Source organism: Macrobrachium nipponense, chromosome 31, assembly GCF_015104395.2.
Source record: "Macrobrachium nipponense isolate FS-2020 chromosome 31, ASM1510439v2, whole genome shotgun sequence".
Lineage (NCBI taxonomy): Eukaryota > Metazoa > Arthropoda > Malacostraca > Decapoda > Palaemonidae > Macrobrachium > Macrobrachium nipponense.
In genome coordinates this window covers 21,450,306-21,463,687 of record NC_061093.1, presented here as the reverse complement: position 1 = coordinate 21,463,687, position 13,382 = coordinate 21,450,306, and the positions used below count along the sequence as shown (strand labels likewise).

Here is a 13,382-nt window from a genome sequence, read left to right as displayed (position 1 = left end):
TTCAACTATTAACCTTCATCCGATCCATATTTTATTTTAATGAAAAGTTAAGAAGTTTGAGCAACGACTCTTCATACAACAAAGAGAAAAATGAAGGAGAGAGAGAGAGAGAGAGAGAGAGAGAGAGAGAGAGAGAGAGAGATGAATCTGCGCCAGGGGAAAGCGTCCCTCTTGATCCGAAGTGTGTGTGAAGGACATATCTCCTTGTTCGAGTAATGACTCTGTCTTTGTGAGAGAAGATTTACCCAACATATTTTTACAGATTGAGACAATAGACCGGGACAAGTGGCTCCCGAACGCTTTCCCGTCTGTGTCTTGGGTTTTACGTCTGGTTTTCTTTTTAATCTTCTGTTATTTGTTTGTGAAGTCTTTTACTCTTTTTTTCTGGATTTTGATTTGTATGTGTTCAATTTCTTTATCGCTTTATTCGCTGAATTGTTGTCTTGCGGAAAAACATGTAGTCGAAGGTTTACAAAGTAGATTTTAAACTCAAGTTATTTCCATTATATAAGCATCATCCGCCCTTAGAGACCCAAATGGCATCCAAAAATTCGTACTGTATATATATATATATATATATATATATATATATATATATATATATATATGTGTGTGTGTGTGTGTGTGTGTGTGTGTGTGTGTGTGTGTATAATATATATGTATATGTACTATATGTGTATATATATTTACCGAATTTTAATTGCTTTAGCCTTCTTCTTCTTCTTCTTCTTGTCGGCGTCATTGGTTTTAATGAGCCTTTTCCAGATGTTTGTAACACACTTTAATTAATATGATACCTCACTTTTCATCCTGTTAATCCTTCCTGCGTCTCGCTAACAGACGGCATCATCTTGAAAATCAGTTGGCTTGACTTTCGTTTTTAATCTATGATTTATAAAAGAAAAAAAAATGTATTCTCCGTTCAACTGATTGTGTAACCTGTGAACTGAGCTTTTAGAATGGGTGACAACAATATACCTTGATGAATAAACGATTTGGACGTTAAAGGTTTAGCTGTTCAGTTATTAACCATTACATCAAGAAAGTGTTCTTACGTGGAGGGTATAACTCGTACCGCGACCCGTAACAAGAGGCGGCGGTTTACGAATCGTTTAAAGTTAAAAATCCTAAGATCAAGAGGGTTCTTGCATCACTGCTTAGGTGTACCAATTCCTTATCTGAAGCCTGTTTGATCACTTGTCAATCGTCTTTGTATATTGAAAAAGAAACCCACAAAATTACTGTGTATAACGTGTTTACATATAAGTATTTACATTTTATTTTACTCAACACTCGAGTACTTACAGGCCCTATCTGTGCCCCTTTTTCAAGAGATGTGTAGGTTGCCAGCCTGCGTCAAAGCTCAGCAGTCTGACAACCTACACATCTCTTGAAAAAGGGCCACAGATAGAGCCTGAAAGTACTCGAGTGTTGAGTAAAATAAAATGTAAATACTAATAAGTAAACACGTTATACTCCGTAATTTTGTAGGTTTCTTTTTCAATCTTCAGAAGAAAACTAAAAAGTTTTTGTTAGGTTAATCGTCTTTGCATTATCAGCTCTGTTCTTTTCAGAGTTTAAGCCATATTTATGCCAAGTCAATTTCCATGTTCCTTAAAAAAAAAATGTACTCTAAACCCTTATGTGTAATTTGCAAGACCGAATCTGTAATATCCAGACTGATCAAGACATGATGTGTTTACCGTAACTGTAAATTATGATAAAATCTTAGCACTTGTTGTTTATTATTGCCATCTACTCCTCAGTTGCCTTGCAAGTCTTCACGAATTTGAATCGAAAACACGTATCGATAGAAGTGTTGACTCTGAGGCTGCGCCTTGTAGGTAAATCTTGACTTGGTACTTGAGTAAGGTAATCAGTAACATTCCCAACAGATTGGCTGTCCGCACAGGGATTTGTTCCGTTTTACCAAGAAAACGACTAGAAACTTCTCCCTGTGTTTCCGGTTAGTGGTAACCAGGAGGCGGCGAATCGGTAGTATGCCAAGACAGTAGGAAGTCGTCAATTGTTGATTGATAGGGGGCACTCGAAATCCTAGATAGTGACCCACAAGGCTTTTTTAGGACTTATATTTCTTGGAGGTCGTTATCTTTATATTTACAGTAGGTTTGTTAGTTTTTACGGTCATCTCCAACGGGCTTATACTAAACACGCCGCAAAGGTGGATACCTACCGAGTTAAAACTGTCTGGTAAAGATCCCATCTATACCGGTTGAAAGCCGCTGCCTACAAAACTGAAAATGGCCTTTCCACTCACAGTGCCAAGATGAGGAAGGCGATCATCATCAATTCCGCATCCTTGGTGGGGATTTGCTATAATAAATCAAGTGGGATTTTTATCTCTGAGTAGAGAGCTGGGCTTCAAGAAATTAAACTACGAATTTGTCAGGTTTTCAATCTTTTATCAACAATGTTACGGATGTAGCGCGTGGAATTACCCGTCAGAATGTTTGGATTAAAGGAAGGTTTCGTAAGAGATCTTTTAAAGAGAATTTCTCTTATTGGCGTAAATCGCCACCACAGGAGAATATGATTAACATAAGGAATCGAATCGATAAATCATTGACGGCTGTTGAGCCAGTCCCCGGAGTCATAAACGTCTTTGTCGTTGTTCAACAATGATTGATACAACAGGATATCTTGGCATTCCTAGCTGGCCGAACCTTTGAATTTTTTGAAGAGGCTTATCAGAAAATAGTATCAACACAATTTGCATATCAGTTTTTCTAATGCGTAAAATTGAAACATTTTTCATTGACCCACTCTTTCTCTTACATGCCTTCTCATAAGGTATCTCTCTCTCTCTGTGTGTGTGTGTGTGTGTGTGTGTCTGTGTGTGTATGTATGTGTCTTCTACCACGCGCAATGCATTATTATTATTCACTCAGCTGTCGGCTGGATAGCGAACAGTCAGTTGTAGGGAAAACAAGCCATTTATCGCATTTGACATAAATACATCGAAAGAAAAATTTTTTTGTGATGGAAGGGCAGTAATTCACAACCTGTTCATGTAAACATTCTCTCTCTCTCTCTCTCTCTCTCTCTCTCTCTCTCTCTCTCTCTCTCTCTCTCTCTCTCTCTCTCTCTCTCTCTCTCTCTCTCTCTTTACGTACATACTAGCCGTTCATAAGGCTGGAATATTCTAGTGAATAACTGGATTTATTTTATTTATTTATTTTTATTTTTTTTTTTTGCAACGCAGCATTTCTGCCAAGTCGTCAAGGTGCTATAAGTATTTCTCAAACTTCGTATCCGTCATGACCAATGACAGATAAGAATGGTTCTCTCTCTTTGTAAACTGAAATATATCAATGGAAGCGAATTTGTTTCCTTTTCGGCGATTAATTTACTCGTTCTCTTCTAGTACTCATCTCTTATTTCAGCTATTTATTTATTTATATATAATTTTCGTTTTGTACTCGCCTATGTTTTAATGACAAAGATAATGAACTCCTTTATCCGCAAATTAATAATATTATTATTTTTGTCCCAGGGCGGAAATTTCGGACGATCGGCCTCAACTCTTCGCCACCGACATTCGTCCACCCGCAGCGGAACGTGACGGTCACCGAAGATCAAGAAGTCACGCTTAAGTGTAGCGTCAACAATGTGCACGGATATCAGGTGAGAGGGGAACGCTGACCTTGTGTCATTCGGCTGGTGATGGTCAGGCATTTCCTTTAACGTTTTCATTAGAAGAATATTTATTTTAAGTTTTGGTGTTCCCTTTAGATTAGGCCCTGCAGTCGACGACCCTGAAGAGGAGTAAAAAGTTAAGTATATCTTAGTTTTACCAGACCACTGAGCTGGTTAACAGCTCTCCTGGGACTGGCCCGAAGGATTTGATATTTTTACGCGGCTAGGAACCACTTGGTCTCCTAGCAACGGGGGATCCGATCCACATTATATAAGAGAAATGAATTTCTTTCACCAGAAATAAATTCCTCTAATTCCGCTTTGGCCGAGCCGAGGATCGAACTTCGGACCACCAGATTGGTAGCCGAGTGCGAAAACCACTATTCCAACGAGGAACTTGTGGTACATCCTACGAAAGAAGCGGTAGGCATGTCTCTTAGATCAGCGGTCGCAAAACCTTTTGAACTTCATGGACTACTAATGTATAATTTGGCGGACCACTAATAGAAATAAATACGTTTATATACTAATAATATTCAGAAAACTTTTATTTTAGTAATATGAAATTCACATATTAAATATAACAATGTTATAGTTTCGTTATTAAAAATACGAACATTTGAAGTTTAAAGTATTAAACATTTTAGTGTGATATTTGTTCCTGCGAGTTTGAAATAAGTCTGTTGATTTTTGGCTCCAATGACGTTAACACAAGACGGAGATATGTTTTTTTTTTTTTTTTTTTTTTTTTTTTTTTTTTTTTTTTATAAAAGCCGAGATCCATGTTTTTAATGCTAAATGTAGCATTGAAAATGCTAAATATAGCATTAAAATGCTAAATTGGCAACCCTGGGCTCTCTGTCCTCTGTGAAATTCGTATCAGGGTTGACTGAAAAGGATTAAGATAAAAATTTCAATATTGTCCCAAGTCTCCTGCGGACCATCCACATTTTTTTACGGACCGCCAGTGGTCCGTGGACCACCGGTTGGCGACCGCTGTCTTAGAGGATAGGGAGATTCAGAAAGGAAATTGCTGTCTAGTCAGTACCGGTCAACATTTCTACTAAATTTTACATACTGAATTTGCACCGTGACGCCAGATTCATATTCATAGAATTTATCATAATACAGTTGCGAATGGCAGTACGATGACGGAAATGTCAGATGTGTATACCAAGGAAGGAGAGATGAAAATGTGCCATGAATACATCAGATTCCAGTTAATGTTCAGGTAAAGGAAATGAGCTTCATTCAAAGAGAGCTCTGACGTCAGATTGTCCGGTAGGTCGTCAAAGGGTTTTGCTCCTTTCAAAGGAGCTTCTCAACTGGTGTTTTAGCGGACCTTCTATTGCATTTTGTTTGGGTTGAGTAGCCAGTGTTGAAACCATATTGTGCAGAAGCCGCAGATGACTAAAAAATGATAGGGTATTTTATGGGTGGTCGGTAATAAGTCACAGGAAAAAAAATCACAGGAAAAAAGTCACTACTGCCTAGGAAAAAAGTCACAGGGAAAAAGTCACCATTTGGGCTAGGAGAAAAAGTCAGGAACAGTCACAAGATTTTTTTGGCTAGAAAAAAAGTCAAACAATTTTTTCGGAAGGAAAAAATCGCAGGTAAAAAAAGTCACTACTGCCTAGGAAAAAAAAGTCACAAGGAAAAAAGTAAACAAAATATTTTTTCTAGGAAAAAAAGTCACAATTTTGGCTAGGGAAAAGGTCACAGGGAAAAAGTCACCATTTGGGCTAGGAGAAAAGTCACAGGGAAAAAAAGTCACAACTTTGGCTAAGAAAAAAATTCACATGAAAAAAAGTCACAATTTTGGCTAAGAAAAAAGTCTAAGGAAGAATGGATACATACTGGGTTAAAACCCTTGGGGGTGGGTCACTATCTAGGAAAGATTAATGCAACTGTTTATCCTTTGACTTTTTTACTTGTGACTTTTTTCTGTGACTTTTTACCTGGATTAATTTTCATATTCACTGAAAACCTTAGTTCAGTTACTTGGATTTTAAGGCCAGTGACTTTTTTCCTGTGATTTTTTTTCCTGGGACATTTTTGCTCGTGCCTTTCTTATCTGGATTCATTTCTATATTTACCTATAACCTTAGTTAGTTCAGTTACTTGGATTTTAAGGAGTGTCCTCTTCAACTCTCCTTAGAGAATTCATTTATAACATAATCTTGGATTCGCCAAGTCATTGATTTGCGTGAATCAAAGGTTTGCATTCCCTTAGCTTGCAATACTGTGATATTTTGTTCTCATTTGCTGTTTGCTTTGTAGAACCTAAGTAGCTACAGAGTCATACCGAAAGTGGATATTATATTAATGTTATGCAAGAATATATAAAAAAAGCAATATTTTTGCTAAATATATTCATTCATTTACCATATTGATTATTCATACACCTGGCTACACTGGTATTGAATTTTTATTAATGCATTCAGCATTAATGGTCATAGTTTATTTTTTCATCTGTATGCATCTAATTCTAAGAGAGTACGCCATCTACTTACAACTTTATCTATTTTCAAGAGAGTACCCCATCTACTTACAACTTTATCTTTTTTAATAGAGTACCCCATCTACTTACAACCTTATCTATTTTCAAGAGAGTACCCCATCTACTTACAACTTTATCTATTTTCAGTAGAGTACCCCATCTACTTACAATTTTATTCATTTTAATAGAGTACCCCATCTACTTACAACCTTATCTATTTTCAAGAGAGTACTCCATCTACTTACAACCTTATCTATTTCCAAGAGAGTACCCCATCTACTTACAACTTTATCTATTTTCAATTGAGAGTACCCCACACTGGCAATTACCAAACTTTATCTATTTTCACTACGAGACCCCATCCCCATTTACTTACAACCATTATCTATTTCCAAGAGAGTTTACCCCATCTACTTAACAACCTTATCTATTTCCAAGAGAGTACCCCATTACTTACGACCCCTTATCTATTTTCAATAGAGTACCCCATCTGCTTACACCTCTTATACTACCTTTTCAATAGAGTACCCCATCTTACTCCAAACCCTATTCTTATTTCCAAGAGTACCCCGTACAATATTTCCAATAGATGTACCATTCTACTTATGACTTTATCTATTTTCAATAGAGTACCCCATCTGCTTACAACCTTATCTATTTTGTTCCATAGAGTACCCCATCTGCTTACAACCTTATCTATTTCCAAGAGAGTACCCCATCTACTTACAATTTTCTTTATCTATTTTCAATAGAGTACCCCATCTACTTACAACTTTATCTATTTTCAATAGAGTACCCCATCTACTTACAACCTTATCTATTTCCAAGAGAGTACCCCATCTACTTACAACCTTATCTATTTCCAAGAGAGTACCCCATCTACTTACAACTTTATCTATTTTCAATTGAGTAACCCATCTACTTACAACTTTATCTATTTTCAATAGAGTACCCCATCTACTTACAACCTTATCTATTTTCAATAGAGTACCCCATCTACTTACAACCTTATCTATTTTCAATAGAGTACCCCATCAACTTACAACCTTATCTATTTTCAATAGAGTACCCCATCTACTTACAACCTTATCTATTTTCAAATAGAGTACCCCCATCTACTTACAACCTTATCTATTTCCAAGAGAGTACCCCATCTACTTACAACCTTATCTATTTCCAAGAGAGTACCCCATCTACTTACAACTTTATCTATTTTCAAGTCTCACATGGAACTATTTGTTTACAGATAGCATGGGTGCACGAGGAAACTCAAAATATCCTCTCCATAGGGCGCACCTTGTACACACAAATGCCCCGCCTAAGCCTCACCGCCGACCACAAGTCGGCAGCTTTGACCATTTCGCCAGTTCGGGCCCAGGACCGTGGCTGGTACATGTGCCAGGTTAACACCGATCCGATGACCTATACCAGGAGCTACCTCCAAGTACTCGGTAAGTAGCAATATTTTGCGAGTGGATGACCTGCTTGACTACTTGATTTATGGCTACTGAAACTTACGTCGCAACATCTAAGTTATTAACTATTTGCAAATGCTGGAGGAGCTACTTAACTCTGGTGAGTGAAGAACTTGGGAGTGATGGATGGATAACTACAGAAGTTGTTGCTTGAAAAGTAGCATTTCCATTTAATGCCTGGGTCAATTTCAAGTACTCGATTAGGAGGAGACTAAGGGTACTTTGTGAGTAACTAGGAGACGAGGTGAGTAACTCTTGGGTAATGGATGAATGATAGGATAATTCTTGCAAGGGCAGTGTGAATAACTGCCGCCCCTTTTAGAACTGGAGTGCATTAAGTGTACATCAAAGGTTCCTCTGGATTGGAGAAGGGCTGTAAAGGTTCATCCAAAGACTGGATGATTGATTGATCTTCTAGAAACACTGGCGGAACAAAGCAAGGGTCGCCGGATATACTAAAGAACTTGTAAGGGAAGAACTTAGAAAGAATGTAAGGGAAAATTGAATAGAAATACCCACGTTCTTCTTAAGAAGAAACAAAAGTTTTGAAAGCCGGAATTCGTAACTGAAATAAAGTTGATAAGAAATACGTTAGTAGGCAGCGAATTTAATAAATGAATGATAAAATGATACAATGCTTGCATATTTAGCTTTATACATCTACATATGATTTTGAAATTAAATATGTAATTCATTAACATTTCTATTCTGAAAATAATATCTGCAATTAAGAACATGTTTTATCTTCAGTTTAGAACAGCTCCATTTACATTTTCTACTTTAAACTTTCTAAAATACTGGATTGTCCATAGATACAGAATGCCTTTGGAAAATGGAGGGGGAAATAATTTTCTGATAGAATTTTTTTTTTTGACTTCAGTGCCACCAGTTCTCACGGAATGGTCAGGTTCCAGCGTCGAAGCCAGGGAGGGTGCTGCCGTGAGCCTCATCTGCAGCGCTCGGGCATACCCACCTGCCAATACCACCTGGAGAAGAACGGACGCCGAGCCCATCTTCGAAAAACCTCGCATAGGTAAAGTCAATATTTACGAGTCACTGCACGGTTAGAGACACTTCTAAACGCTGTTTGTAGGGACTGAGATCTCGGAAACTACTGAGGCTAGAGGGCTGCAAATTGCTAGATTGATCATCCACTCTCCATTCATCAAATATGCCAAATTGCAGCCCTCCAGCCTCGGTAGTTTTTTATTATTTAATTTAAGGTTAAAGTTAACCATTATCGTAATTCCGGCAGCGCTATAGGTACCAACATAGGCCACCACCTGACCGTGGCTGAGTTTCATTGGCAGCGGCTAAGAGTTTTATGGGCCGTGGACGAGGCCACCACTGGACAGAAAACTCGATTGCGCTGGAGAAACTTTGGCGCATTTTTTACTTTTGTTCTGTAATTATATACATTTTTTTCAAGATTATTCATTATTATCATTCATTAAAACTCATCTCGGCTAATTGTGACTTGAGGAAACCTTTAATGTTAAGTGTATAACCTCTAGCATATAAGACCAGGTTAAGATTTTGCCTCAATTTACTTAAGCCAAGAGGCCGAACCCAATTGACGATACCTATTTCTTTTATGTTCATTCGTTTATCAGAAATTAATGCCTGGATTCTAGTTACCACTGGAAGGATGGACTTACATAAATTTAAGCATTATGTCAACCTGTATATCTCATTCTTTTGGAATTGGCATAACATTATTGTAAGGAACTCGGGCATCCTACTTAGAGTATGGAGAGATATCTACTTATGTCCTCTCGACCTTCATTTCCTATTTCTCTCTCTCTCTCTCTCTCTCTCTCTCTCTCTCTCTCTCTCTCTCTCTCTCTCTCTCTCTCTCCCCTCAAGGCTTATAGATAAATCATGTTAGCTGTTGCCCAGAGTAACAGGAAGACGCAGCCTTTACCTTCTCAATTCTTGTTTTAACTTTTGGTTTGATCATCGTGTTAATTCTGAACTACACTTCAAAAATAAAACTCAATCAATAATTTACCAAGACGAGACGCTGGTGTTTAATCCAATTCATTTCTTAAATAGTTCACTGAAAGTTACTAGATCGATGTTCAGCCCTCAAAAACTGATTTTCTACGTGTAAGTTTTGCGCAGTAAGTTGTCCTAAAGCTATATTTCAATTGCTGTTTGATTTTTCTCTTCATAAATTATTTTTTTATGAAAATTGCGTCGGAGCTGATGTCATAATTAAGAAAGTATACTGTTTTGTGTTTCGACTTATTATTAACATCGTTTTGTAAGGGGAAGAGTAGAGATAATACCGCATTGTTATAATAATTTTTTTTTTCCTTCATAAACCTGCCCATGACCTTACTTGTCTCTCTTCCAGTTTGGGTCATCGAAGGACCAGACCTCGTGTTCCCTTCAGTTCGTAGAGAGCACCACGCTGCTTACACCTGTCATGTCACTAATGGCGTTACCACGCCTGTCTCAAGAACTACTTACCTAACAGTTACTTGTGAGTGATCATTCTTACTTTTAACAAAATAAAATCCATTTAATTCTTCAGGTACATCCAAATCAAAGTGAGTGGTTTTAAACATTTCCATTGACCCCTGAACGGGTGACTTGTATAAGATCTGTGCTTGTCTGTTCAATAGTTACTATATCTTAGTTTAACCAGACCACTGAGCTGATTAACAGCTCCCCTAGTATTGGCCCGAAGGATTAGATATTTTCATGTGGCTAGGAACCAATTAGTTGCCTAGCAACGGGACCTACAGCTTATTGTGGGATCCGAACCACATTGTATCGAGGAATTAATTTCTAATCACCAGAAACAAATTCCTCTGATTCCGCATTGGCATGTCTGCCCAATACTTGAGCTAGGATAGGCTTTTCTTACCAACAACTCTATTTTGAATTTACATAAAACAAAATTAAGAGTGTCAAAGTAACTTATACATAAACGACTGACTTGTTTACCACCTAGTATTAATCTATGCCAAAACATTACCTACAGACAGGATAGTCTAACATGTAGATACCGTGCTATTAACCATTTCATTCTTACTATCAATTCTATTTTGAACTTACATAAACCAAATTTAGAGAGTAAGGATGACGTTAAGGATAACGTAAACTAAAGTTAGGTATATCTTAGTTTTACCAGACCACTGAGCTGATTAACAGCTCCGTGGCTGGAACCAATTGGTCAACTAGCAACGGGACCTACAGCTTATTGTGAGATCCGAACGTCAACTTCAACCACATGCAGAGAGAGTAAGGACAATGCACTGATAACACATCCTTGACCAACAGATGCCCCTCTGATTTGGCTCGAGAGAGACATGGTCGGGACGAAAGCTGGTGTGGACGCAACCCTGAACTGCACAAGCGAAGGCAACCCAACCCCGAGACACTCTTGGTCTGTCAATTCGTCCAACATCACGGAAAGTAAGTCGCTGCTTATTTTCCCCGTAGTGGGGTAGTGCCGTGAGTGGACCTCGTGCGGTGCACTGCAGGCATTACTTAAGGTTCTTTGCTGCAACCACTTTCGTTCCTTTTACTGTACCTCCTTTCATACTCTTTTTCTTCATCTTACTTTTCACCCTCTCCTACGTAATACTTGATTCATAGTGCAACTACGAGGTTTTCATTCTGTCATACCTGTCAATTTCCATTTCAGCGTTGAATGACCTTATAGGTCCAGTGCTTGGCCTTTGGCCTAAATTCTATAGTCAACTCAAGTCGCTCATTTGCCAGAAGAGTGACAACTCCAGAAATGTGTGTTTTTTTTTATCCCATCAGGTAGGTCGTTCTTTATTCTATATTATGGTAAAAACGTCATATTTGTGTTTGTAATACTAACTGCTGTTTCACTATAGAGAGTGTAGAAATTTTTATACTTGAAATTGCTTCTCCTGAAAAAATAGCAATTTTTTTTTAGTTATGTCACTCTCCTAGCAAATGAGCGAAGTCTCAATCGGCTTTCAGGGTGTGACGAGGCGGTATCCATTCGTTATCTATCTTGGTGCCTTATTATTATTGTTTTAGTCGCGTTTTATATTTCTCTTGGTATGATCTAGCTAATAAACACGTTCCTCTGTCAAAATTATTATTAGAATTTTTAGGTAGGTTTTATCAGTTAATCTATCATAAAAATAACGCATTCTTTTTCACCTTCTTGTTAACCGCATCTTTTTATTTTTCGCGCCTTTTCCAGGCTCTAAATACCACATGGAAGAGGTTAAAAACGGCACACGAACGAAGTTCATCCTGACAGTGAGGAACCCAGGACCAGGGGACTTCACCTTCTATGGATGCCATGCTGTCAATCCTACGGGATACGCTAAAGGAACTATCAATCTGTTCGGTGAGCGATTCCTGTTAAAGGTATAATTAGGTATTTAGATGAGGGCACAATGTTTTCCCATTCATGAGCAAGGACAATGCTTTGAGAAGGTTTGGACATGTCGAGAGAATGGAAGATGTTGGGCGGGTGAAAAGGGTTATAGCCCAGAAGTTTTATGAGTAAGGAGAAGTGGAAGACCTAGAAAGGATTGGTTAAATTAGTGAAGGATATGAGGAAGACCTAGGAAGAACTGGTTAAATGAGTGGAGGAGGAGAAGAAGGCTTAAGAAGGGCTGGTTAAATGGAAGAGGAGAAGAAAACCTAGGAAGAACTGGTTAAATGAGTTAAATATATTGCCTTACAGCGTAATTCCAGCTTAATGAAAACGAACGCAACCAGCCTTTCGTTACGGGTCATTTGAACAATTTCGGGGTGGGGTGGGGGAAGGGATCAAATTAAAGCGAAGTTAGGGAAAATGGAAGGGAAATAGTGGCATCCAGTTCAATATGCTGCTTTGCAAAAACTTATAAAGCCCGACTTCTTCATTAAAAATTCTTGTCAGATATAGTTTAAAATAGCATCTTTGGTCATCGACGCTGACAATACGCCTTTTGTAACTTGTGATAGGTCTCAACAATAAGCGTCTTACTTCCTACTTAAGGAGCGCTTGAATGCATTATTTGGTTTTGTTGGAATATTGAGGACATATTTTGAAAATATAATGTAAAAATAAATGTCAACTGTAACAGAGAAGTGAGGATAAATCATAAGTGCAGAGTGAAGTGACTATAATTGTTAATTATTGTATTGCCCCATTCTGAAGTCGTGACAGTTTCACTACGATTAACAGCTGAATACATCTAAATACATTAATTAGCTAAGTAACCACTTTTGTCTCTTTTCTTTTCCTTTTTTCAGAAATCAGAGAACAAGTTATATCTGTTCCTACGCAACCAGCATGGCACACAACTACACCAGGTATGCTTATATGCTATTCACTGCATTGTTTGCTAGGCGATGCTCGAAGGAAATTCTGTTCAGTTATGTTTTTGTCAGTTGGTCAGGGTAATCTCGCCCTTATTTGTGGTTAAGTTTTAGGTAAATAAAAGGATATCTGGGTGTAAATTTGCAACTGAAAAGTGTTTCAATAATTTACTGTATGCGAATTACACCGTTAATATTCGAAATAGGATGTTATTATAATCGTTGAATGTAAGCTAAATGTAACTATCTAAAGCCCGGGACGCAGTGTTACCATACAAAAACACCACAGGCCGATGGACAGATGGAAAAAAACAGGAGTATAGGCGATGCTTCGAAGTAATATTCTGTTTCAGTTATGCTTTTTGTCAGTTGGTCAGGGTAATCTCGCCCTTATTTGTGGTTGGAAGGTTACAGCACGGCGTCACATGTAATTGCTGGATGCC

The 13,382-nt window shown here is 38.0% G+C and overlaps 1 protein-coding gene across 2 annotated transcripts in view; it reads left to right on the top strand.

Annotated features, from left to right (window-relative positions):
• LOC135206478 (lachesin-like) overlaps positions 1–13,382 on the top strand; it is a 192,311-nt gene that overhangs the window by 177,511 nt on the left and 1,418 nt on the right. For both annotated transcript variants that reach the window (XM_064237854.1, XM_064237855.1), the window contains 7 exons: positions 3,515–3,645; positions 7,404–7,608; positions 8,513–8,665; positions 9,992–10,120; positions 10,924–11,058; positions 11,828–11,977; positions 12,874–12,933. In XM_064237854.1, coding sequence (XP_064093924.1) covers positions 7,467–7,608; positions 8,513–8,665; positions 9,992–10,120; positions 10,924–11,058; positions 11,828–11,977; positions 12,874–12,933 — 769 coding nt within the window. In that variant the 5' untranslated portion in view covers positions 3,515–3,645; positions 7,404–7,466. The remainder of the gene's footprint in view (positions 1–3,514; positions 3,646–7,403; positions 7,609–8,512; positions 8,666–9,991; positions 10,121–10,923; positions 11,059–11,827; positions 11,978–12,873; positions 12,934–13,382) is intronic.